The following is a 26,588-nucleotide window of genomic DNA, read 5'->3' as shown; positions in this document are numbered from 1 at the left end:
ATTAGGCAGCAGCAGAGGATTGATTTGGGAAGAATAAATCAATCTTTTCAACATGTAGCCCTTAGGCAAAGAGGTTCTCTGGTCAGAGAGCAGTGAAATAAAAAAACAGTTTCCAATTGCTGAGGTCAAGAAGGTAAGACCTTGTATTTTCTCACAAGTGGCTGCATTCCTCACTTGTAAGAAAGAGATACTGAGATACTTCGGTATTTTTCTTCCAGATTGAAAGAATTTAATTTAATTGAAATAATGCCTACAAGGGATTACATTTTGACTAGCTGCTCGAGTCAACCTCTTATGTTACTGGTGTTGACTCAGCTTTGCCAGTGTTGTCATCCATTGAGCAATGGATTTCTTGGTTTGTCTGAGTCTGTCAGGGAACCAGGGAGCTGGAAGCAATGTGGCAGCAGGCTGCTTAAAAATGGCTGTTCTCCTTTAGCATAAACCTAGCCTCTAAGAAGTTAAGGACACTCTTCAGGAGCCTTTCTTCAACTGGAAGCAGGGAGATGCTACCTTGCTACTAGTTTTTTATTGCATAGAGAAAAATCTGGCCAATCATTAAAAATGAAAAACTATTTTGGTGCCTTGTGCTGTTCAGTTGAAGCTGACTAAACATGCTAGCTGTTTAACTTCACAAGTTAATGAGTGTACTTACAGCTCAGCACCATTATTAGAGGATGAAGGGATGCAAGTGTTGGTAAATAAAATGCTGTTTCAATTACTCTATTACATGAGCGCTATTGTTACTTGCCACATGACAAAATCTCAGATGACTTGAAAAATTGTCCTGAAGAGGTAATTTATTTCCTGAAAGTAATTTCAATGACAGAGAGGGCACAACCATGTTATAAGTCAGGGCTGTCTACTCTTTGCTTCATGCGTCAGCTCTCACGAAGAGATAGCTGTCACTTTAAACCATGCAAAGGCAACAGCAATGTTTATTTGTGCTCATTAGATAAGCACACACTTCAATTACTTGTTATATTAGCAGCTTCCCACTTTCTTTCCAGCTGATATGTTACACAAACTTACCTCAAAACATATGAAATCAGGTACATCTACGCGAAGCAGAAATGAGTCATACAAGTTTACAGATGCCTGCTAGCTGAGGAAGGAGGGGAATATACATTTATTTGTGAGCACTTTCTGTCCTACCCAAACTTGACATTTTGCATTTAAAAGGAGTCCACTCTGGCCCATGATGGTGTCAGTGACATGGTCCCTTGGGTGTTATCCAAATGTACCCCAAAATCTCTTGGGGAAAAAACTGGGAAGGTGTAAAAGTATATTAACTGAATGGCTGCTTCAGAAATGTGAAGTGATTTAGGAGAAAGAGATTTAGGAGAAGAAGAATTTCCTGGTAGCCTTCTAAATTTCTAGGTCCCCTCTGACTTCTCATCCTTCCCTGTCTGGCTTGCTTTACTGCCAGGAATTTTATGTTCTTCCCTGTCAGTAGCTTTTAAAAGAAATCAACAGCATAAACTGAAGCTTCTCCTTCAGGAGGCTGCAATAACTTTTGTTTTCTTTTCATTCCAAAGAAATCATAAGTTCTACCAGGAACACAATTACCTACAATAATTTATGATTACCATGTGTACTGCTCTGGACATAGTTTTCAGCTCCTTTGCCACCTTCACCGTGGTGGACCCTCACCATACATACCACATTCCACTAATTACATCAGGATTTCTCGTGGGTATTGTGCAACTTTTTACATGGGCAGATAGTGAGAGGACAAGGGGGAATGGCTTTAAACTAAGAGGGGAGATTTATATTAGATGTTAGGAGGAAATTCTTTACTCAGAGGGTGGTGAGGTACTGGCACAGGCTGCCCAGAGAAGCTGTGGGTGCCTCATCCCTGGAGGCGTTCCAGGCCAGGCTGGATGGGGCTTTGGGCAACCTGGTCTGGTGGGAGGTGTCCCTGCTCATGGCAGGGGGCTGGAACTGGGTGATCTTTAAGGTCCCTGCCAACCCACACTGTTTTATGGTTCTATGATTATGGAAAGTGTCCAACTGTCTCTTTCTGAGAGCTAGTGAATGAATTATTGACTAGACAGGAACATGATCACGTCACCCGTCAGTGAAATTCACGTCAAGAAATATGTTCTCTCTTCAGATCACTTCCAATGGGCAGGAATCTTTGAAATTCGTATTGCCAGCACAGAAAGAAGAGCAGAAATGGCTTTGAGACAAAGCTGTCATCCGTAGCTCAAGTGCTGCAGAGGTTTTTTATGTAGTTATGCTTCAGGTTTGGAAGCCTTATGAGTGTTACAGTGGAAAGTTGGGTCCAGCTTTCCCCTTGTTTATATATAAGACATATAAGGCCAGGCTGGACAAGGCTCTGGACTACCTGGCCTAGTGGGAGGTGTCCCTACCCATGGCAGGGGGTTGGAACTGGGTGGTTTTTAAGGTCCCTTCCAACACAAACCATTCGGTGGTTCTGTGATACATTGGGAATCAAAACTGAGTACCTGTAGAGAAGCTGGCCAAAAGGTCAGACCAAGAGTCAGATTTTGTCTTTTTGGTGCTGGAGAGGTGGCTGGCCACTCAACACACCTCATTTCAAGAGACCCTATAAAGGCTGGGCACCAGTTGTGCTCACCGACAGCAGCAGAACTGCTCCTGTGATAAGGATTAGCGTCAAAACCAACTGCACTCCAGTGTTACTCCGTTTTGCACCCTGTAGAGAATAAACGAGATGAATCACAACACTACTCACTGTTGCAATGTCAACAGCTGTGCTCTGGGGCCAGTCACTTTGAATACATTAGTTCTTTGTTCAATCCCTTTGTTTTTTTCCAAGTGCTCTGACTGTGCTTGTGAGGGAGGAGTACTTGACAACACAACTTTATCTCAGAATTGGTGTTAAAATAAGTGCCTTCACAGAAGACTTTCCTGTCTAGGAACAGTGATGCAAAGAACACCAGGGAGCAGGAAAGGAAAGACAAATGCAGGTCCTCACACTGGCCTTCTTTGGACAGGGGAGCCATGTGTATTGAGCAGATTGGGATCTGTTGTGCAGCAGAATTAGGACGTAAAGAACAAGCAGATATGTTGTATTATAACACATGCCAGGTTGAGGTCCCTATCAAAAATGCCAGCAAAACCTTTTTTTTATTTTTTGCTTTAGGCATCAATCTGCAAAAAATTAACAGAATGCAGGTAAAGCCAGGACAAGATTGATAACAAGGGTTTTGGCCCTAGTAATTCAAGAATGGCTCACCTTAGCAATCATGAAATCCTTGCAATGTGAGGCAACCTCAAGTATAGTAAATTGCTTTTCAGAATTTAGAGAATTTTCCCACAGGAGATGCCATCTGTAAGCTCCAGGTTTGCTTTACATGCTTTCGTTTGTATTATCTCTGCTGAGGGAGATATTTTTCAATCTTGCATTGTAGGCAAAGAGACAGCATGAAAAACCTGTTAGGCTTAAAGTGCTCCGGGGAAAAAAAGAACTGAGAGTTCTCTCAAAATACATATTTATGTGGAAAATATTTGTAACAGTGGACTGGTAGCTGTTGTATGTATGGAGAAAATTCAATGTGGCTCTGTTAATTAGGCTTAATCCAGGGACACCTTCAAGAGGTGTTTGCATGAGCTTATACAATTGCACCTACACAATTATGTTAGAGCATGGGTTACTTGGGAGGGGGTGGTTTGCACTAAAAATTAGTTGGTACTGAGCCATGAACAGCTGGCCCTTGCTGGAGGTTTGTATCCCCTGTGAAGAAGGTAGAAGAGTTCTGCTGCTTTGATTTTCTTCTGGATAACTGAGAGAGCATGGGGAGCAGAAGTAGCTGGCCCATCTCGTTTTATGCATATGCCACCTTCTGCCCGTTTACCGTCCTTCCAAACTTCTACCCATCAAAAGGGCCACGTAGCATGAAGTACTTCTGCAGCTTGAGGAGAAAGCATGTGCTAATGTGGTAATTCACGAATCACCAGGTGTTTTCCTTTCATTCGTGCCAGTGTAATTAATTTCTGAATTTGCTTGTATGCAAGTTTTCAGGTTCCTTTCATTTATACTCAGCTGTGGTTTTGATTATGGTTGACACAAATTATTTCTCAAACATAACAGGATGGAAAATGCTACTTCTCATTATTATAATCATTTAACTCAGTGAGTTGTAAATAATGAAGGCAGCCTCCTGGAAGTGACTGAAGTTGCATAGTTAGCAGCTTTATGGATCAGGTGGAGCTTCACATATTGGGACAGGCATATTTTTGGCCATGAAATTTGTTTATTTGCTATTTAATGTTGCTATTTATTGAATACTATTTAATTTAATTTTATTTAATTTAATATTATTTAATTTATATAATTATACAATTTATTTAATATTGCTATTACAATTTATTTGCTATTCAGTACCTCTGAATAGCAAACTTAATAATATTAGTAGTATTACAGAATCACAGAAACATTTAGTTTGTAAGGAACCTTTGGAGATCCCTTATCTAAGCTCCTGCTTTAAGCAGGGCTATATTTAAAGCTGCGTCAGGTTACTCGGTATTATTGAGTTGACTCCCAGAAATCTTCCACAGTGGAGATCCCATTACTTCTGGGCAACTTACTCTGGTGTTTAACTGCTCATGTGGTGAGGAGGCTCTTCCCTCAATCCAGCTATAACCTTGCTTAATGCAACTTCTGTCTGCCGCTGCTTGCTCTTCTGTTCTTCATCTCAGAGAAGACGGCTCCATCTTCTCTGCAATCCCCTTCTAGGCAGTGGAGGGCTGCAGTCAGACTCCCCTTGGCCTTCTCTTTCCAGGCTGAGCAGAACTTGCTCTCAGCCTCTTCCCACACATGATATGCTTCAGACCTGGTGCCCCTCTATAGGATTCCTTCCAATTTGTCAAATATTGTCTTGTTTTGGGAGTAGAGGGCAAAACTGGACACAATACTCCAGATTTCACCTCACAAGTGATGTTTAGAGGAAGGGAATCCCTTTCCTTTACCATTTGGTTATGCTCTTGCCATTACAGCCCAGTGTGTGACTAACCTTCATTAACACAAGGGCACACTATCCTTTGTGTTATCCCTTGTGATCCCTTGTAAATCTGCCGTCCACATCTTTTTCTACAGAACTGTGATCTTGCCAGAGTCTTCAACCTGCACCAATCAATTGGATGGCTCCATTCAAAGTACAAGACTTAGCTCCTGTTGTCAAATTTCACAAAGTTCCTGTTGGCCTACTCCTTCAGCTTGTTCAGGTCCCTCTGAACTCAGCCTTGCCTTCTGCAGTATCGATCATTCCTCCCAATCTCATGGGATTCTCATAAATTCTGTTAGCATATTACAGAATTATAAAAATTAAATAACAAAAATTGTGCCCAATATGAGGAATTACCTGAGTTTGTACTGTTATTACACATTCTCAGAACTAAACGACGCTGATATAAATGAATAAATTGTTTAATTTTTTTTTTGAGGCTGCTCTGCTTTCATTCCCAAGATGCATGCTAATTCCTGAAAGTATGGATTTTTGTGCTGAATTCAAAGTCTTGGTAGTGTTGAGAAACTTCAGAAGGGGAACCTTTGGCAAAAGTCTACAAATCTTTTTAATGCAAATGGCAAGCGAAGAACTCCTCTAAATCACACAGACAATTAGATTTGGTTCAGTTACATTTCATTGATTTTGTGGAGAGAACCTGAGACACACTTCAAATATTTCTGTTAGTAAACCAAGGTAATTTAAAACACACGAGGTCAGCGAGAAAGAAAACACAAGAATATTTGACAACACAAGATAATGCATGCTAAGTGTGGTGGCAAACACTATGTATAAAATGCAAAGTTTTCAGAGTGTGAGGAGTTATCTCTGAATTCCCATTTGGTGAAACACAACTGCAATGAATATTTATCGCCACCTTATTTAGCAGTATGAACAAAAGGAACTGTTATAAATAAACAAATAACACTATGGCAGTTTCACTGCTGTTATCTTGACATTCTGTTCTGAAGTCAATCAAACTGAAAGACAAAGCAATCAGGGAAAAGACCAATTCAAACATCCAAATTACAGTTTCTATTTTTGTGTTAACTACCGTCATCACTGATTTGTCCAAGACTTGCTAGTGTGAGGAAGCTGTCGGTGAAATTTGACAGGTGTCAGCATGGCATTTGCATGCTTCTAGAATGAAAGGCAGGTTTTAAATGTCAATTTACATGACTTGTTTTAAGGTTCCCTTAGCATATTAGTGAAACTTGGAAGTGATTTAAAGAGGAGGGTAAAACTTACAAAGTAGAGTAACATAAGTTTAAGTGGCTGCAATTAAAGACTCAATAACACGGTGAGGGAAAAAGTCTTTATACCTTCTTGCAATGTCCTCCTGGCTGCTCTTGTGGCAGTACCTCACCTCTAGCCTTTCATGTGCCAAATGAAAGCACCTCTCCGGTGCAGTTGTGCTGATAATAGCAGCTGACTCACTTTCAACCTATTTGTCCTCAGACCTAGTTTGACAGCCGCTTTACTCTTCATAGAGAGCCAAGCAAAACTTTAAATGTGTCACTAACTTGCATAAAACCCTTTGGTGCATATTTAGTAACCCATCTGCTCTGCAAATCTGAACCCAGGTCAGAGATGCACTGAGCACTTTGACTCAGTCCAACTACTATATGTATGACTGCAAAGTGTTTGCAAGATTGGTATATGGATACAAGGCAGGATGCACATTGACTAGACAAGCTCAGAGGCTTGTTCCCCTAGCTGAAAAGGCTGGAGAAGGTACATTTCCAGGAGCTTTTCTTCAGGGCCTCTACTGGCTGTCATCTTCTGAACTGTGGTGTGGGCAGTAGAAACCATTTAATAAAGGTTTGTGCTTGTCAGGGATGGGGGGATAGATAACTGGAAAATTACACTGTAGTGGCAGGTCGGTCTACTTAATTCTGTTGGTATAATTCATTATGCACTTCAGGATAATCTTCTTCACCAGCATTCACTCACTGCATGAAGGAGACAAACCTTTCACCCTGACTATGCAAGTGTTTCCCCATGTAAGACAGGTAAGCTTTCAGCCCCTTAAGCGTGCATCGTGTCTGCCCATGTATCACTAAAAAGTAAATCCTCAGTGCTCCAGCAAAGCTCCATACCCTGGCATTCAGCTGGAAGGCAGCTAACCTCCAAAACCCTGCTGGACAAGAAAAGTGTGCTCATAACCAACTGTCTCATTGGAGTCATGTAGATAACCACGCTGGCTTTAATGCGAGCGTCAAACCAAGACACTGTGGCCATGGTCAATGATCTTGAAAGATGAGTAAAATGTGACAGAGAAAAAACAGAGATTTAAATCCCAAATGCCAGTTAGTTCTACAGTATTTTCTCTGCATAGGCAGCACATCAAGACTCATTTCTTCTGTATTACAAGTTCTGGTGGAATGCAAAGTCCACATGCATCGCAGTACTGGCTGTGAGAGCGATCACTGCTTGGCAACTGTGACTTCAAATGTCTTTCTAAATGAGTTTTCTAAAACCATATGTATTACACAGTCATATCACGTGGATATGTTATGCTAGAAAGGCTTTGTCCCAACCCTGCCTTTTATACAAGAAGCTCTGTTTTAGGATCTTACTTACTGCTTTGGAGAAGGAGAATGAATCAAACCCTTTTTTATATGACATGGTGTTACAGCTCAAAATAAACAGGCCACGCTTATTAGCTTTCTTTGGTCTTGGGACTGAAGTGCAGGTTGGAATGAAGGAGATGCTTTGCCTTTGGGAGAGAAAATAAGGCAAGTTCAAGAGGTCTTTGAGTGCTGATTTTTTTGCTTTTAAGAGTTTTTAGGACCAATTTGTAATGTCACAGCAACGTGTTCCCTCATAAATCATCAGCTCTGTTCTCTGTGGAGAACCTGCAGTGTTTAGATATTCAGAGACAGCTTCCTTCCCTTCCCATAAGCTTTCTTTATTCAGTGTCAACGTTGAGTAGTTTTTCCAGACTTATAGAAGCTTCTCCAAAAGGGCATATTCTAAAAGCCAGGAAGCAACTTCCTAATACAACTTAACACCTCCACAGATCCTACTTTCAAATTAATCATCTGTTCTGGGGGCAGCAGATGGAAAATAATATTCCTCAGTACATGGCTCTAATGAGAACTGGAGGACCCGTGTTGACTGCTGAGTCTACAAGAAGCCCTGTGAAGTTTTTGGACTGAATAAAGATGGAACATTGACATTTACTGCAAGCAGAAGAAATTCCCCCCTTTCCCTTCTCCCCCTCATACCCCTGCTCTGATGTTTTGGACCTTTGAGAAAGACTGGCCAAACTATTTTGGCCTCTTAGGTCTTGCTCCCTTCCTTTCTCTCATGTACCTTTCCCCTCCTGATGTTCTCACTGACTTTTTTTAGGCCTGACTGGTGGAGAAGTAAAACTTATTCTTCAGCAATAGCACTGAGGCATAAGCTACTGATAAAGCTAGACAATAACAATGTACTAATTTCTCTTAAAATAGATCAACCCTCTTTCTAAATCTCTTCATTAACTACGTTCTCACCAATCTCCCTTCCTCCCTGGTCAGAAGCATAATGCTTCTAAGGCTTCCCGCTGTCCCCTTTTTTCCTGCACTTCCCCCCAGCACAGGCTGCTCCCGCTATAAGCTGTCTCTTCAATAAGAGCATTTTTATTTTTGGTGTGGCAGGAACTTCATCCCGACCTAGTTCATGCAGTGTACTTTTGCTTCTTTTTTTTCCTTGGACTATTTGTTGCTGTAGCTTATCACATGTGCTCTGCTCCCCTTCTGCTCCAGCTTCAAAGCACTCCAGATTTTTTTGATTTGCCTCTCCTACGGCTCCAAGACTCTGAGTGATACAGAGAACCTCCTACAGCCAGAAAGCAACTGTGATTTTTAGCAATGATGTTTGCTATAACTATTTAAAGCACACTTAAGAAGATACATAATAAGTAGGTTTGAGGAAAGTGGTAGCAATCCACCCACTACCTTCCTTTTAGCTAACCCTTTAATTAAATATTAAAGATATGGTTCTCAGGAAGATTTAAAATAACCCACTGACAGAAAAAAAAAGAGACAGGTTGAAAAACAGCAGAGAAAGAAATATTCCCTCTCCCCTCACCCCAGGATTTACCACACCTTCACATTGCTTTTAACAGCATTTTACTGTGCTGATGAGGGCAGAGCTTTTCAGAAGGGAAATAACAAACCCCATGCTTTCCAGCGCTATATGTCCCTCTACATGTTTTCAGGAACTCCCACTAGGGATCGCAAATTATTCGATGCCAAACTAAACATACCAGTTTTCTCTCTCCTAACAGATAGCAAAAAGTGTTCATAAAAAGGAGTAACTACATGATTTGAAATGCTGTCCCTCTCTCAAAGGATACATTCTGCTGCTGGATGCACTAAAGTGACAGCCTGAGAGGGAAAGTATATGCACACTGAATTGCAGCATTGTCTCAGAGCATACAACAGGGTAGGATAAATCACAGCAAGATCTGTGCATTTATGGTAAAAAGCATTTCCAGTCATAACCGAGATAAGGCACACCAGGAAGGTATCAGAAATGGTCTCAGGCGAAAGAAGAGACGGATGAAGGAGATGAGGGAAAAGCGTGAGAAACCAGCTATGTTCACGAGACTGAGTGGCTCTGACCCGAATAGCTGTTTCGCTGCAAGCTGAACATTTTGCTCTTCATCTAGCTGACAAACAGCTAGATGGGCAAAGCAGATAAACCGAGCAGTGTTTCCACCACTGCTGTGTGAAAATCTGCTCCGCTACTTCTTCATTTGTGCTCTGGTTCCTTCGTTCTTCATTACTCTTTGGTCTTCTCTGTTGTGTGTTGTTGTAAATCAAACTCTAAACCCCTGACCTGTCTGCATGGTCTCCAAACATCTAGAAACTGGTCAGCCACTTTGACGTAGTCTTGACTTAGAGAGATAATGGAAAGTGTTTTCAGGCACACGCTTTTTCCCCCACCAAATTAGATTCTTACAAATGGCACTGTCCTGCTTGCAATTAACATACTGCTACAACAGATACATGTATAGGATTTCACAGTAGGAAACCTATGTCTTTGAATACAAAAGTTGGCCAAAATGATGGAATCCTTGAGGCAACGAAAACGATACTGGTGATTTTATTCAGCATGTGTCCAATACCATTTTCCATTTGGAATCCACATTTTTTTAATGCTTTCCTTATACCATTTAAACATTACCTTCAGCTTTTATGGAGTCTCTTAGAAAGTTTTTCCATTTGTTTACCAGAAAACTTAAATCTTAATGATTAAATAATAGGACATTTATATACATCAGTGGGTTTTCTCAGATACTGGGCTCTAAGTACATACAATGTCTATTGAGTAAAAAGAGAAAAGAAAAATCCAGTCATGCAAATCATCTTACAAACCATGTTTCATTTGCTTTGAAAATTTTTTTACTCTGTTACTGGCATATCATTTCAAAATTAAGCAGATAATTTTTTAAGGTTGCTTTGTCCGTTTCCACTTGTTTGTTTTGCCGTTTTGAAGAACTGAGGGGCCACATGCGACTGCAGAAGGTACTGGCAGGGTAATAATGCTTCTGCTACCACCAACCACTTCAAGCCCTGGCATGGATGTGTTTAAAAAAACCACCTAACCTTCAGCTAACTGCACTGGTTTATTTCTGAACAGCACATCACAATATCAGCATAGATAGCACATTGTAACCGGTTGGGTGATTCCACTTAATAATTTGTCAACACTAGGACCTTTCATCATTTTAATTCCGGTTTCATTTATGAATTAAAGGTCATATATAGAGCACAAATGAGGTCTAAATTTAGTCACAGCAGACCACAGTTCCACATAAAGACAAATCTTCAAGTTATGTTGACCTGCTAGGAGACAAAGATAAACAGCACAGCAAACATGTACCTGCAATGCACTGCTTCCCTATTAAATATTAACTGTTTCATTTACATTTAAATGAACTGAGCAGTAATGGATAGACTTTCCAGTACTGCTGTTTGGTGCTGCTGTCATGGAAAGAAGCTGAAGACAATGTGGGCTGTATGGGGGCAAATGATGCAATCTCAACATCCGCTCAAGTGACTTCAATGACGACCATTCTCCAGTCTTGAAATATAATCCTAAACAGCATCTTTTTTTTCCTCTCCCTCTGTAAACACATCTGTTCATAAATAACTTAGATGTCTCCTTGACATTCATGGTATGTAACTGAAGCTGAAGTAGAAAAGGATGGGCGGTGTACAGCACTGAGGAGATGTCACAGTACTTTTGTTCAGCATTTTTGTCAAGTGCAGGTTGCTAACATCAGCCATCAGAGACGGGCGGAGTGACCCACCCATACTTTTCATGGGTCTTCACCAAACTCTTAAATGTTGCTTCAGCTTCCTTTCGACTGAACGACTTTTTTGATTTGCCAGCTTTTCTGCAGATACGGCCCTGCACCAAACAAAAGAAGAAAACCTTCATTAAGCATGTGAATATATGCAGCTGGAAACCGCAGCCTAAGTTTTCAACACCTCCAGCCACCGGGTATTCCCTTGCAGATACCAGAAAGCACCGTTCCCAAACTGAGGCGGACAAAGATGCTATCAGAGATGATTAAAAATGGTAATGGAGTAAGGGGGAAAAAAAAACACAGACAGATATCTGGACAGACAGACATGGGCTGCTTCTCCGCTGTGAACCCCTGTGCTGGCAGGCTGCCCCGCATGCAGCAGGCTTATTCCATTCTGCAGCACTAATACTCCTTACAGCATTTCTGCCTATTAGGTTTGCCATAAAACAGACGTTTAATAAAATTACGAGTGCAATAACTTTTGTAACTTTTTGACAGACTGCACTTTGTTGTAGTAAATGGTATTTCATGAGCAGACACCACAGTACCATGTTACAATTATTAAGAAACAAGTTAGCACCTTCTGATTTTTTGCACTCAAAAGGATGCATCAGGTCATATTTTTTGCTTCCTATATTTTTATGCCAATTTGGAATTCAAAATGAAAATTGTCATTCTTAATTACATGCAACATTTAATCCTGAGAAAATAATTTGCTATGCGGAGAAAAAAATAAAAAAGGAAAAACAACAAACTCTGTCCTCAGAGTAACAAAGTTATTTTTACACAGTAAAATGAGTAAGATTCCCCTGCAGTGTGGACAAATCATCTCATTGTAGAAAGCTGTCACAATATTGCACAGATATGCTTTTGTGTTCAGCACCACTATTATTGTAACAAAACTAGACATGGGACATAAAAAAGCTGTTTTTTATTCCTATTTTTAAAAGTCCCTTTTCTGTGTGGTTTGACTTCTCTTTCAGAGAATTTAAGATTAAGAGTGGCCTTTAATTCCACGCTCCATTTATTCGAGCCGCCCTTGGTTTTCTCAAAAATAGCTGTTTTATCTTGTGACGCTTTTTCTCCCTTTTTTTCCTATTCCCCACTTATAAACTGTGAGCATATTTTCAGCATAATTTCTCTTTAAATATTCTTGTACTAGACTGAACAGTAAGACAACTTCGCTATCCCCATACTAATCTGGTGATTAGTATTTCACAAATAAGGATGGTCTGAAGGGTACTCATTTAACCCTGAAAAGAAGTTTTCTTAGAAAGTGATCCTTTTAATTTTTGACGAAATGAATAATTAAATAAAACTTGGTAACATATTCAAAATCTCCAATGAGTGCTACTTCTAATGTCGCTTGTTCCTGGAAAATTGCTGTTCCTGTTGGGTGCTGCACACAAACTGCATCCCCATTGAATAATTAAATTCTATATCCTGCAATAGTATTCCTGTTATTACAAAGCATGTTTTCTATTTTCTTCCTAGTCCATGCTTCTGTTGGAAGCATACTTAGAGAAATATAGGAAAAGATAAAGCAAAGCGCAACAGAAGATGAAATCAGCACAGGAAATTACATCCTCAAATTTCACCAATGGAATACTTTTGAATGTAAATATAAATATAAACCTGCTCTACTACTTAGTTTATGGACTAGGTCCATTTGCCATCTCTTGTCTTCCATACAAGATTTTTTGGCTTTTATACCTTTCTGAATTGTCTGCATGACACCTAGCACAGGATGATCTATGTCTTCCTCAGTTTTATCAAAATATTAATACTTCTTTGTACCTAGATATAGGATCCTTGCATTCAGAAGAGCTACCACTCATATTCAGTGTCAACTACTTGCTGCTTTGAAATAAGGAAAGAAAGAATTCTTTGGTGTTAGAATAACACAGTGAATATCATACCACCTGAAACGTTACTGGAGTTACAACAGATGAAATGAGCATTGCTCCAAGAATTTGTTCTCATACTTATTAGCAATGTAACAGGTACCATATGCAGATTGTATATAAACTGTGCCATCAAAGACCACCTAATTCTACTAGATGCAATCTACTTATTTCTATATATTTATACAAAAACTGTAAGTGGCATTGCTAGCACTGTCTCTTATTAACCAATACCCTGCCAGGTGTTTATAATTTGGATAAACTTTAACCTTGTGGATTGAAAGTCTCCATTTCTGGTGCCTCAAATTAATCAAGATAAAAAGAAGGAAGGATGAAATTTCAGTCAATACAATTCAGATGATTTCAAGTCAACAGTATAGTGACATCAACTGTGCTAACAAATTATAGCTTTTTGCCATTCTCACAAAACTATTCCCGAGTTTAACCTAAAATGGCATTCTGTGCAGATATAAAATAGTGTCAAACAACCATTTTAATGGGTGCTGTTACCAGCCATGACTAGAGTTTGTTTTCAGACTGCTACTTATACATATAGTCATTTTAACTCTGGTCAGGAGGCCAAGAGCTGCTGTGTATTGTAAATATGAAAAATATGGTAAATACAGTATGCAAATACAATACTGGCCATAGGTTAATTGCACACAAATGCATATTGACTAATTTCCAAACCATTCATGTCACTACTGTCGTGGCAAGACACGCAGAACATTTGCACACCAATGTTTTGATGTGTCCAGCACCAAATCAAGAAAAGACATCAAACTGGTATCTGAACAAGACGAGCGCATTCCACAAAAGATTTAAAACAACAGAGAAAACCCAAGAAATCCTTTCATAAAGATATTAATTTTGACTTTAGCTCTGAGTAGTCACACCAGGAGCTTATTTAAATGCTTGCAATACTTTCAGACATGCATAGGGAGCTTTTCATAAAGGGATAACTGAAAACCTAATTAAAATAAAGAATTGAAGAGAACATTTCAGATTTTGCCATCTGCTGTAACTTCATGTGCTTACCAAGATATAATTTTAACAAGCTTGAAACATATGAAAGGTGGAAGTAATGACACAGCATCCAACTGGTTTACACAGCCATGCTGAAATGCGGGAGGACATGTGCTGCACTGAGCCTCTTTATAACTTCTGCTCCTACAGTGCCTAGTTTTGAATGTCACCCGTCTACACTTTGCCCAAACTCATGAATTTTGTGACTAAACAGCTGGTAAGGTTCCAGTCTATAAGCTGGTAACTGCCAGGTGCTGCAGGCCACCTTCTCAGGACCCTGGCCATACTGAGGGACTGCTCCCTCCATCCATATTCAGCAAAAGACCTGAGGTAGGCTTCACATATGGCTCAGCAACCAGATTTAGAGACCACCACGGGCAAATCTTGGAGTTTTTCCACTTCTCAGTGATGCTGTGGTAGCCTCCACGTTTGGCACAGCACACAGAGCCAGGTGTTCTTCCACCTCATATCACTTTCGGTGCTATCTGAAAGGCCAGAACTACAGGCTGGTGACCGGCCCCTCACAGGATCATACTATGACAGAGCTGGTGGCTGGAAGGGACCTCTGGAGGTCTCCAGGTCCCTTTCCAGTTACTTGGAGCTGGATGGCCAACACAGGTCAGTGCAGCTGTGGCACTGCACAGCCAGCTCCTGAATCCTTCAAGGATGGAGGTTTCACTCCATCCTGCCCTGATGCAGGTCCTGGTGTTACTGGGCCCCAGATTTTCAGAGATTCTTCATTTACAGCCCTCAGCCCTTATATAAATGAGGTTGTTCTGAAAACGGCCTAAACCCCTGTGCTACACGTCCCTGAGGTGCCACAGCAAACACTTCAGGCACATCCAGACTTTTTTTTTTTTCTGGCCTGGTTAACAAGAAGTTTATTCATCACAAACAGTTCACGCCTTAATAGACTCAGAAGCAGACAGGCCTTCATATTGTTAGCACCAGTCTTATCACAAACACCTCAGCCCTGCTCAGCCCTTCATTAATCCTGGATACGGCAAATAACTCATGACTGGTGAAACCATACCTGCCTTCTGCACATGGGGCTAAACGTGGTCTGTGTGTTCAAGTCAGCACAAGGCTGCCTGGCCAAAATTTCATTTTCTCCCTTCACCTCCTGAAGGGCTGTGCCATGCCACAGCTCTTCCATGCCCAGAAAGAAGCAGGCTGTAGTGACCTACTTCTAGGTAAATGTTGAGAGACAGAAAATGAGCAGAGGTTTAGACAAGTACTCAAGAGGCTGTAGGAAGTTACTGTGCCTCACAGTGCATCTGTGGTGATCCCTCCAAGGACAGGAACGATGTGCCCACATCCCAGGTCTGTTGTCTCACTGTTGTTCACAGACAATGCAAAAACACAAGTTTTTCAGAGAGCTGAAGCACAGCGTGAGGCTCTGGCAGGTAACGTGTTCCACTGATGTGCCTTTGACTAATGGCCTTGGGCCTCAACTGTGCAAAGCCACATATTGTGCAAACACAGTCAAGTCTTTCCAGATAAGTAACAGACGAATACAACGCTCAGGTCTGAATCAGTCCTATTCTAGAATATTTAGGCAAGTTCTCAGAGAAAAACATTTCCACTGGCTTTAGAGAAGCATTCGAAAGCAAAAAAATGCTAAAGTGAGCTACTGTCACATTCTCAGAGCCATGAATACAGTGTGCCATAACATCATTGTTAAGAGTGTAATATACACACTTATATGGGTTTATATATATGTGTATATGAGGTTTATTTTTTTTTTCTGTATATACTGATGAGGCACAGTTAATTGTGTCTCAGAAACTGCATACCATTTATACTGCACGGTGAATAAGTATTACCTATAGCTAAAAAAAAGCAGTACTGAAAATGATGCAGATAAATATTGTTAATGTCGCAGTATAAGTGAATTAAAAATGTACCGTTTTCCCTCAAAGGTGTAATTTCTGAAGCAGTATCTCCTTGTCTTTTTTAATCTCCTTTTTATGAATAATCCATACAAAGAAGTGGAAACTCAGCAAGTTCCAGCTTTAAAGCATTCTGTAAACTGCTCCTTTTGGGAATGTGACTGTTCTTTGACAAGGAAAAAGAAATGTGTGTTCCAGCTGAGTAATTATTAACACTCACTTGTCTGGTGCAAGTAGTTTTTAATCAATGTGAGAACACCTACAGCCCTAATCCCTGTTGGACTGCTACAGAGCACTGTGCCGCTCCTCCCTGTCTTTCCCTGAAGCCAGCTCAGTCAGCAGCATGGTTTCAGTACAGCTGAGGGTTAAAAAACTTTGTTTGTGCCTCTTAGGGATGGGACAAACTCTTTTAGCAAAAGAACAAGAAAACCTTGACATCCAACCACATTTGTGGAACATGCCTCCAGCCACAAAGTCACAACGTGAGCAGAATCAGGCTAATGGTGGGCTTCCATTAAGAGAAAGCCCTGCCATCACACGGTACCTGCTAGACTAGATGGAGGAGGGTCATTTTCTATGTCAGTTTTCTGCTGAGCTCTCTGTGCTATCAGGTACAAGCACAGTTACTGACTGAGTGTCTGGTCCAAGCGACAAAGCTGGAACCGTGACAGCCTCTCTTTGGATTAGCCCACAACATGAAACGTAAGTTACCCAAGTTGAACGCTGCCACGGCTGCAAAGCAAAGCAACTTGAAACAGAGCAAGGCAAAGCAAAGCAAAGCATCCTTTATGACAGGTGCTACAGACAAGGGAAACACAACCCAGACAGCAATGTCTATCTCCACATTTCCCAAAGTTTCACCACACCAAAAAATAAAATTAAAATAAAATTAAAATACATTTAAAATTTAAAAACTAAAAATCTGTCTACCTGTGGGAAAATTTAACTGATATAAGACAAAGCTTGGCAAGCTCAGTGCCACAAGCTGGTGTGCTTTTTCTTCTGCTATTTATGCAAACGTGTCCATCTCTTGACTGTGATATGTTTCGTACTGATGCACATGGACATCTTAGTCATAGAGCTCCCTTTCTTAAAGCACTTGCTTTAAGCATGTATCCTCATATCACCTTTGAAAAAAAAAGATTATCTGTACTTCACAAGTGGAAAAGAAGACTACAGAGAAGATATATGACTTGCCCATGGCTGCACCCAAAGTCAGCGGCAAAATCTGGATGCTAGGTTTGGATCACCACTCCTCCGCTTAAGTGCTATAATTAGAAATTGAAATTACTAGCTTTTTTTTTTTCCCCACATAACTATAAAACACTTCAATCCTGAGTATGTTTTATAGAAATAATTAATTTTGTCAAAATAACAGAGACTTTGACATTTATAGAAATGTATAGAAAATTTGACAAAATTAATTAACATCAATTTCCTCTTCTTTGTGATGCTTTCTCTTTTTTTTTTTTTTATGGGCACACATTCAAGAAATGAGCTCTAAATTTCTTACTGCAACTGTCATCTTGTTACCATTTATAACACAAACCTAAAAACAGGAGAAACATCTAGTCGTTCTACAGCTCATAAAACCTAACTATGAGAAACATCTGAGCTCCAGGCTATTTCACAATGCAGGCTTACTCTTCCTTCCTCAGGTTTATTTTCACTCGTCTTTGCATACAGATTTGGGATTGTTACTGATTTGTAACTCTACCAAGGAGTCACTGCAGAAGCCCTGAGGCTTCTGAAGAGCCCGTGCAGAAGAGAGTGAAATCAATGAGGATCCTCAATTTTAACAACACTCACAAAATCATATAGTAGATAAAAAAAGCATTTTCCAAGGGCTGACTCTGCATGTGCAGGAGGAAGGCATGTGGCACGCATCCGTCAGACACAGCTGAATACAAGCATGCCTGATGCACCGCTCCTCAGCTTGGTTTTTAACTGGAATGGTACAAAGTAGACTGGCACCTTGATCCTATTTCAGGACAGGAACCACTGGGGTATCTTAAGTATGGTGCCTGCTTACCTGCTTTGTGCACACCAATAAACAACACAAATTTATGTTCCTCAGAACATGCACCTTTCTCCCTAACTTACGCTTTTATGCACTGTCCCACGCAGCTTGTCCTGTAACTCCCCAAACCTACATGTATTCAATTACCACCATTTTCAGCCAGAGTTAAAGACTGCCGTGAGGAGCATTCAGCACCCTCTAGAAACAAGTCTGCAGCATATGGCTGAACCAGGTGTCAGGGTAGCCCCGAGCCTCACACTTCTCAATAGTACGACGGTACTCAACAGAAACCTGGCATTCAATTTACAAGTCAGACGACTGGAGCCCGCGCGTGTTAAATTTAACATGTATTTTGAGCCATTCAGACAGCATAATCACTACAGCCTCTGAAGTTCTCCCTGTTTAACTGCAGAGTAATTGCACCTGGCAATCCTTCCATCCTCACATCCCCCCCGGTGCCTAATGTCAGCGTTACCTTTCTTGACAATTGCAGAAGATAATTTGTAAACTGGAAACTGAATGTGAAGGACTGAATATGTCAAGGAAAGAGATATGCAGTCTCTCATCAGCCCAAAGCAGCTGAGACAGGAAAAAAGAAATGCTGCTACTATTAAGCCATTTAACCAACGTCCCACTTTGTGGCAACAGATGCCCACCCAGGGGACATGCCTTGGATCTCGCCTGACAATACGACTCCCACTGTATGAGGACCAGAACTGTTGCGGAGTTACAGATCTTTGATCTGGAAGTCTCCGGTCATGCATGGAAATCGCTGGGCACTCTGTAGATGCTGGGAAATCTGCATATTTTCAAGCCTAGCCTGTATAATGAAGAGTAAATCTTCCTCACAACAGAAAGTAGGTTGCTTTGGTTAATCCTCTATGAGAACACCATGTCACCCCTCGGGGACTAGGCCTTTCTGCATTTGAAAAAACATGATTCTTACACAAAGATTTGACAAAATGCACAAACGTTACAGTTCACTCTATTTGAACACTTTCACTGAAGAAAATGAGGCCTTCTACGGCTCAAGGAAGAATTTTACTCTTTTGAGCAAATTCAATTTTGTTATGATCCAAAGAGGCAATTCTTTTAAGTTCTGATTTAGGAGATCAGCCAAATATTGCAAGGAAGAATTAGTCCCACTTGCCATAAAAGCACGTTTTAAGATAAGTAGTTTGTTTCAATTCAGCAATTTTACTTATTTGTTGACTATGTTAACATTAAGGATGATAGCTGCATGTATTTTAAAAGCTCTAAAATTTTTCCTTTCTACGCATTCAAGGGGTAAAATGGAGATTATGTTCCTTCTGCTTTTTAAAAGAATTAAAGCAACCTCCTACTTCAACGAGTCGGAATCCCTGTGTCTTCATTCCTCTCAGTAGAATATATTTGCATAATAATAGAGTCTATAGTCAGAACTGCAATATATCAGAGAACACATGAACAATGTTTTTTCCAGCCCATTCATCATTCCCAGCACCTCAACATGGCAAATATGTATGTTCCCGCTTAGACTTCAGCTTGAAAATCTAGATTTCTCAATTGCAATTAAAGAGAAATCTTAGAAGGCCAATATATTTGATTTTTCTCTGTACTAAACAATATTCTTTGTTAGCTCTTGAGCCCAACATTTATACCTTTTCATGGGGAACAAGCCCCACAAAACGTTCTTTGTCTCCTCCGTAATCTTTGTACGAGTCAATGTGTTTTTAGTCATGGACCTAAAGCAACATTTCTTCCCTTGATAATAACTGGCATCGTTTCCTCAGGCAATAAATCGAAAGCTAAAAGCAAGCCAGATTTATTTTTTAAGGCCCTAACATGAGGGCCTTATGGACCTAAACAATTTAGAGGCCATTGAGTTCTCTATACCTTTCTGCAGCATTTGAGATTAGCTGATTTATTCATGGCTACAGTCCTCAAACTGTGTATCTGGAGTAGGAAAGCTCATGGATTTGCAGTTAATTTCTGCTATATATATACGAAAGACCTGCAGCCTGCTGACCTCCTGGACACCACGCAAGGTCCCATCTGCTATCTGCTCACTCATACTTTTGTTTGAAAGGATGAAGAGGGACTAATTTAGTCTATGCTTAACAGCTATGATCTGTATTTCTTTTTCATAAAATAAGCCCATTTCTCCTGTTTCAATCTGCTAGAAGCCAGATGTGATACTAGTATTTTTAAAATGGAAATGCAGATCAGCCTAGTGTTTGTACAAAGCACATCTCTCTTGAAGCAAACAGAGGCTTACACTGAGGTATTTCCAACGTTACAATGCAAGTGATGAAAGCACTATGCACAAATAAATAACATTTATTTGATTTCACGAAATTTTGCTATAGCCATTAAGTCTTAATCACAAAATATGTTTTGACTTTGATTTAAATCATTATATATATAGAATCCCACACCAGCAAGGGTACTCATGACTAGGGGTTCCCCATTCCTATTTTAGTACTTCCTGACAAATACATGTATGTTTTTTCTATTCACAGGAAGGATGAGGACATATTTTCCTCAACACAAAGAACTTTTTCCATAAGATAATCCGCAGAGTCGTCAGTCACCTGACAGCTACGGCTGGCTGGTAGTCCTGTCCTCAGCCTCCACGGAGAGAATGAGGGACTCATAAAAAGGAGGACAAGGCAGCTACTGATCAGTTGCTAGCCTAGGCCCAAAGTCCTCAAGGCATCATATATATCTTCTGTGTTAGTTGTTCTCAAAAAAAAAGTGAGCAATTCATGACATACTATTTCAACAGCACACTTAGATGTATGCTCTTTTAAGCTTCTACTAAACCAATGTCCAATTGTCCCTCTCTAGAGAGAAACAACATGGATTTATCTTGTTTTTCCAACTGCCTGCTAACACCACCCATGCTGCGGTATCTTTTTCTTCCAAATATAAAGTGCGAGTGTTTGGTTTAGCGTATTAAGGGACTGAAAATCCTCTTCCACTTCAGAACAAAGTCTGTTTTTCATTTGGGACCATATCATTTGCTGTGCCCCCGAACGTGGGGCTATTCCCTCAGAGCCTGATGCGGGCCTCACCCACGTGCATCACAACCCACCTCCCACTTCTTCACCACTCTCATATGACGGGCGCTGCTCCCACTGCCTTCACCCAGCCACTGATGTTGTCAGCGTGATCATGGCAATGGTATTGTTATCAGGAAACCAATGCTTTTTTAAGCCCCCCTCTTAAATACCAAACTGGTAATAAGCAGCTTTAAAGCACGCTGCTCGGGGGCATTGCGCAGAGCAGGCAGATCCCATAGCCCATGTGAGCAGGTAGACACGGTGGTGCTGAACAGCTGCCTCCAGAACAACAAGCAGCTGACATTCAAATTATTTCCTCAGCATCGCCCCAGGTGAGCATTTCCTTGGGTGAAATCCCAGCTCAGCAGTGGCCGATGGCCACCTCGCCACGGGTGGAAACGGGCCGAGTTTCTGGCCATGATGGTGGAAGCCAGTGAGCAGCATGTCACCCCCTCGAAACCAAGGCTGAAGTTGAGATAAGGGCAACACTGAGTTTGTAAAATATGATTCTGGATTCCAGACAGATAAACAGTCTTAGGCCTTTGATGTACTGAGAATTCCCCTCAAGATACTGACTAGGGCTGTGTGAATAATTGACTTTTTCAGCTGAATAGCTGAAGCAACCAACCAAACAAACCCCAACTTGTTTGTTAATTAACATTTTTTTTCTCCCTTGAAAACTGAAAAAAAAAAAAAAAAAAGAAGGAAAAGTGTAGTTTGGGGCTGCTGAATTGTTTCATTCAAACAGAAATTGTCTCTCTTTCATCTAAACTATTTTTTTCCAGACAAAAGCCATCTAAAAATGCAATACAAAGTTTCTGATAGGAAATAAGGGCATGGATAGAAACACAGAACATTTACTGAGCCAATGGGAGTACCTCTGTATCCCATGATGTAAGACAATTCTCAACCAAGGCCACCTGAGGTGTATTGGTTCCTGCTTGGGGAATTTGGAGAAACACCTATCCTACTTGAAAATCCTGGGAGACATGCCCGAGTCAAAATTCCTGCCTGGTTCTAGGAATCGGGACCTAATGCTTCAAGTACAATGCTGGAAAGTAGCGGGGAAGTGCCATCTATTAACTTCTTTGTTGCGTACTTAAGTCTTCCTACAATCCTGAATCAGATGTTTCACTTGAGAAGTATCGAAATGAATTATCTCCATTTTTCTGTTGCTCTGCTAAAAGGTCCGTGAAATCCATTGAAAAACCTGAATTTGCCAAGAGTCTTGATTGCCCCAAAGTGTACTTTCAGTGTTAGCCTCATTAGCTTTTTGATCACTTTGTCAAAAAAATAGAAAAAAAGGCTATATATATTCACAGGTCAACAAAATAATATCCCAAGAAGTGCTGCAGTTTTCTCCAAGGAACTAAAACCCAGCACAGATCAGCAACTCAGTAGTTGGCAATGGAAAACAGCACTGGTAAGAAACAGTGAATGAAATCAACCACCTTAGTTTTATCATTCAAACTGTCAGAAGGATAAATGTAAGCTGCTGGAAAGTTCAGTCCTGCCTACTCACATCTGCGTTTGTATTACAGACACGCACTCTTGGATGTGTCACAGGCTCAAGTATTTACGATGATTTCATGCTAAATCACCGCCCTATGACTGGGTGACATTTCTCTTGAAGGTCCCCATTCCTCCATGCTCCTGGTGGGACCCACGCTGCAGAGCCGCCTCTGAGGACAGTTCTTCTGGACTGCAGCGTGAGCTGGGCTGCACCCTCCATCAGTTACCATTAATTTTAATTCAGAAATTAAACAATTACCCTGATGTAAGCCACTGCCATTTGTTCAGGAAAAGTCACTGCAGCCAGTGAGGCTACCCACAGCATGACAGAAGTTATCCAAAACCAGCTCTGCAGCTCAAGGGAAATGCAGTACCCCTACTTCTGACACTTTTGCAGCTGTATTTTCATTTAAAAAAAATATTACTGTCCAAAGCATATTACCTTTAAAACACAAAATGAAATGGGGATCCGGGAGTGCATGCTGTATTTTGAGCCGTATTATGCAATTGAATCAAGATTACATAACCAGAGTGTGATTACAGAAATGTGGCTCCCATTACACAGAGCCTGGCTACGATTACAGAGTGGCAGCCCATCACAGATTACACATCTGTAACGAGAAATTAAATTTATTGTTAATATTACCTATTAACATTTCAGTTTAGAATACAAGCACGCAGGCTTTGAAGCGCACATTATAGCTACTTAGCTACTAAGTTACTAGCAGCAATTTGTTTTAGACTTTTATTTTATCCCACAAGCATTCTCTTTTTTTTTATAATTAACATCTTAAACTTCAGGAGGAATGTTATTGAAACTCTTGTATATTACGTGTGCCTACTAATGGTGCACCCATAAACATCCTGTGTTATCAGAAACTACTATTACTTTGTGGAAAAACTCTTAAGTGGATTAGGCAAAAAATACAGGTTAAAAAGCTAAATATTACTTACTTATCTAATAATTTAGTGGTTTTCTTTACTGAGTCATTTTATGATCTCAGTAAACCTTAACCTAAGCCTTCAACACTGAATACTGCAGAAATGTGCTGAACTGTTAAAAGAAACAGACAGAATTTAGTATTGTCCTTCTAAATCCTTGTTTAAAATAATGACAAATATAATCACTATAATAAGATGGGTTACCACATTGCATGACGTGTTAAGAGTAGCTACAGAACTTCAGTATACCTCTGCCTTAATGTAAATTAAGATATTTTTTTTTTCTGGTAGGTGATTTTTATATCCCAAGGTGACCTAGGGAACTTGACCTATTCCTCTTCAAATGAAACGCAGAGAAAAATACTACCTGATTAAAAAAAAAAAAAAAAAAAGTGGTAGGCCCGAATGAAACAAGGGAGAAGGAAAACACACTTACAAATGAGTCCATTACATAACCAAATTTTCTGTGTTAAGGTAAACTGAGTCTTTACTCCTGCTCATGCAAGCAGTTCCACAGAAGCAAACAGGAGTAACCTTTTCAAACAAATGAATAACATGTTATTATTTACTCCTTCCCCCATCCTCCCTGAGATAGGAATTTAAGAAGTTACTCAGCATCAGTCAGTGGCAGACGAGGAGCTGTGCATGCCCACTGGGCTCAAGGGCATTCATGAAGTGAGCAGCAAAAAACCCACCCCGCCACAGCCATGTGTACACTGCCCACTACAAGGACCACGAAGAAGGACGGGTTATGAGTTTCGCCAGCAATATTTACCTACTTATTAAAAATGTCTTTATGAAATACTTCTAAGGATATTCTGCAGGAGAGAAAGAAAATACAAATAAAACATGTTGATTCAGCTGGGAAGGAGGCGAGATCCTCTGCTGGGGGAACCAGGAACCTCCTCCAGAGGGGAGAGGAGAGCTGGCCAGATCTGTCCAGCTGCTGTCGCTGCAGAGACACCCCGAATTCGGTGGTCCTTCTGGGCAGGGGCATTTTAGGCCGGCACAACTCCACCACAGCAGCACCAGGTGTGACCTCTGGGGCCACTGCAGAGGACAGCAGTGGACAAAGAGCTGGGGGCAGCAGCTCTGGCATCACGCCTTGCACCAGCGGCTGGACTTCACCGAGGAGGCCAGCAAGCGTGGAGAGGCCATGAAGCACGAAGGCCAACAAGCACGGCCAACCAGCTGGAGAAGGGCAGGAGGTGGAGGACTCCAGTCCTGAGCTCCTCTTGCTTTGGGACCCTGTGCCTTGTCTCGGTGCCACATGCCAGCGGGCCAAGCAGAGGGGCAGGAGACACACAGGAGGGCATGATGCCTGCCTCTGCTCCTCGCCCCTCCGTGCTGCCCCGCACCTCTGCTATGCTGAGAAGTGCCCCGGGAGCGAAAGATGCTCCCCTTCCTGCCCACCAGCGACACCAGTGCCTCGAGGGGAACCTCTTGCCTGGTCCCAGCCAAGGTTGTCCCACCACCCTTTGGGGTCACCACCCTTAGGGCTGCACAGCCACCCGCGCCCCACACCCGTGGTGGGACCCCCGTCCCCCCTACCTGCCCCTTGACCAGGCTGGCCGCGAACTGCCTCATGACGGCCTCCACCGTGTAGGCGCTGGACCAGCCGCGGGGGGTGAGCAGCTCCATGCAGATGGCTCCGCCGTCCAGGACGTAGCCGTTCTCCAGGCGCGGGCTCAGCACCCTCATGAAGGGCGGCGAGAAGGGGAAGTTGTCGGGGAAGGTGAGGTTGAGCAGGATGTACTCCGTGTTGGTCTCCTTCATGTCCTGCCACAGCACCGAGTCCTTGTCCACCTGGTGCAGCTTCACGTTCCAGTCGAAGAGGCTCTCGTCCACCAGCTCCACCGAGATGAAGCGGTCGCTCAGCCGGGCGATGTCCTGCAGCTCCTTCATCAGCCGCCGGCTCCGCACCTGCGTGCAGTGCTGCTGCCGGCCCGCGGGTGCCAAAGGGCCGGGCACCGACGGCGGCGCCACCGGCCCGGAGCCGGCCCCCGAGCCGGAGGAGCCGGAGCCCGAGCCGGAGCCCGAGCCGGAGCCGTGCCGGCCGCCCCCATGCTGCTGCTGCTGCTGCTGCTGCTGCTGGGCCGCCTCCTTGCCGGCCGGGGGCTCCTTGGGCGCCTCGCGGGGCTTCTCCCTGCCGCCCGCCTTCTTGTCCTTGCGGCCCCCGGGGCTGCTCTCGCTGCTGCTGCTGCTGCTGCCGCCGGCGGGGGGGGGGGGGCCCTGCGGCTGGGGCTTGTTGCTGCTGTTCTTCTGGCCGCCCCGGCCCCGCAGCGAGGAGCCCTGCTGCCCGCTGCTGCCGCGGTGGTGGTGGTGGTGGTGGTGGTGGTGCTTGGGGTCCTCCGTGTCGCGGCTGTGCAGCCGGATCAGACCGATTTTCCGCAGCAGAGTGGCCATGTTGTGCGCGGCTCCCTTCTCCCTCCTCCCTCTTAATATTTTAATTTTTCTCTCTTTTTTTTTTCCCCCTTCGCCGAGGGAGGAGGCTCTTTATCCTCGAGGAGCCCCCGCCGGGCTGCCGGTGGCCGCGGGGAGGAGGAGGATGAAGAGGAGGAGGAGGGAAGGGGGGGGAGCACGGCGAGCCCCCGGTGCTGCAGGGGCGGCGGGCAGCGAGGCGCCGGCGCTGCCGCTTCAAGGGGGGGTTGGGGGGGGGGGGGGCGTGCGGCCGCCGCTCCAACGCCGCCCTCCCCTCGCTACGCCGGGGGCATCACCACGGCAAAACGGGCGGAAAAAAAATCAAAAAATCAAAAAAAAAAAAAAGACTAAATAAATACAGAGATGTATGAAGCAGAGAAGCGCCACGCACAGCCCCCCGGCGCAGGGCGGGCTCTCCCGCTGCCGCAGATGGCTCCCCCGGCACCTCCCGGCTCGCCCCCACCCCCGGCTCCCCCCTTTCCCCCCCCCCCCCCGGGGGCCGGTCCCCGCCGCGCCCCCACCCCCGGCGCCT

The 26,588-nt window shown here is 42.6% G+C and overlaps 1 protein-coding gene across 1 annotated transcript; it reads right to left on the bottom strand.

Annotated features, from left to right (window-relative positions):
• Positions 1–10,069: 10,069 nt before the first annotated feature.
• Positions 10,070–26,542, bottom strand: UBE2QL1 (ubiquitin conjugating enzyme E2 QL1). Its single transcript, XM_038175044.2, has 2 exons — positions 25,187–26,542; positions 10,070–11,396 (listed from the first exon to the last, which is right to left on the bottom strand). Exons 1-2 carry the CDS (start codon positions 26,039–26,041, stop codon positions 11,265–11,267), a joined length of 987 nt encoding a protein of 328 aa, XP_038030972.2. The 5' UTR covers positions 26,042–26,542; the 3' UTR covers positions 10,070–11,264.
• Positions 26,543–26,588: the final 46 nt, after the last annotated feature.

Source organism: Anas platyrhynchos, chromosome 2, assembly GCF_047663525.1.
Source record: "Anas platyrhynchos isolate ZD024472 breed Pekin duck chromosome 2, IASCAAS_PekinDuck_T2T, whole genome shotgun sequence".
NCBI classification, from domain to species: domain Eukaryota; kingdom Metazoa; phylum Chordata; class Aves; order Anseriformes; family Anatidae; genus Anas; species Anas platyrhynchos.
Note: the sequence above shows the minus strand (reverse complement) of the source record. Positions and strands in the feature narration are given on the sequence as shown.

Bases quoted from the DNA above. Each gene is read 5' to 3' on its own strand.
- UBE2QL1 (XM_038175044.2), bottom strand. From the start codon at position 26,041: ATGGCCACTCTGCTGCGGAAAATCGGTCTGATCCGGCTGCACAGCCGC. The intron at 11,397-25,186 runs GTAGGGGGGACG...TGTTTGGTGCAG, and splicing joins CCAGCCTGGTCAAGGGGCAG to GGCCGTATCTGCAGAAAAGC.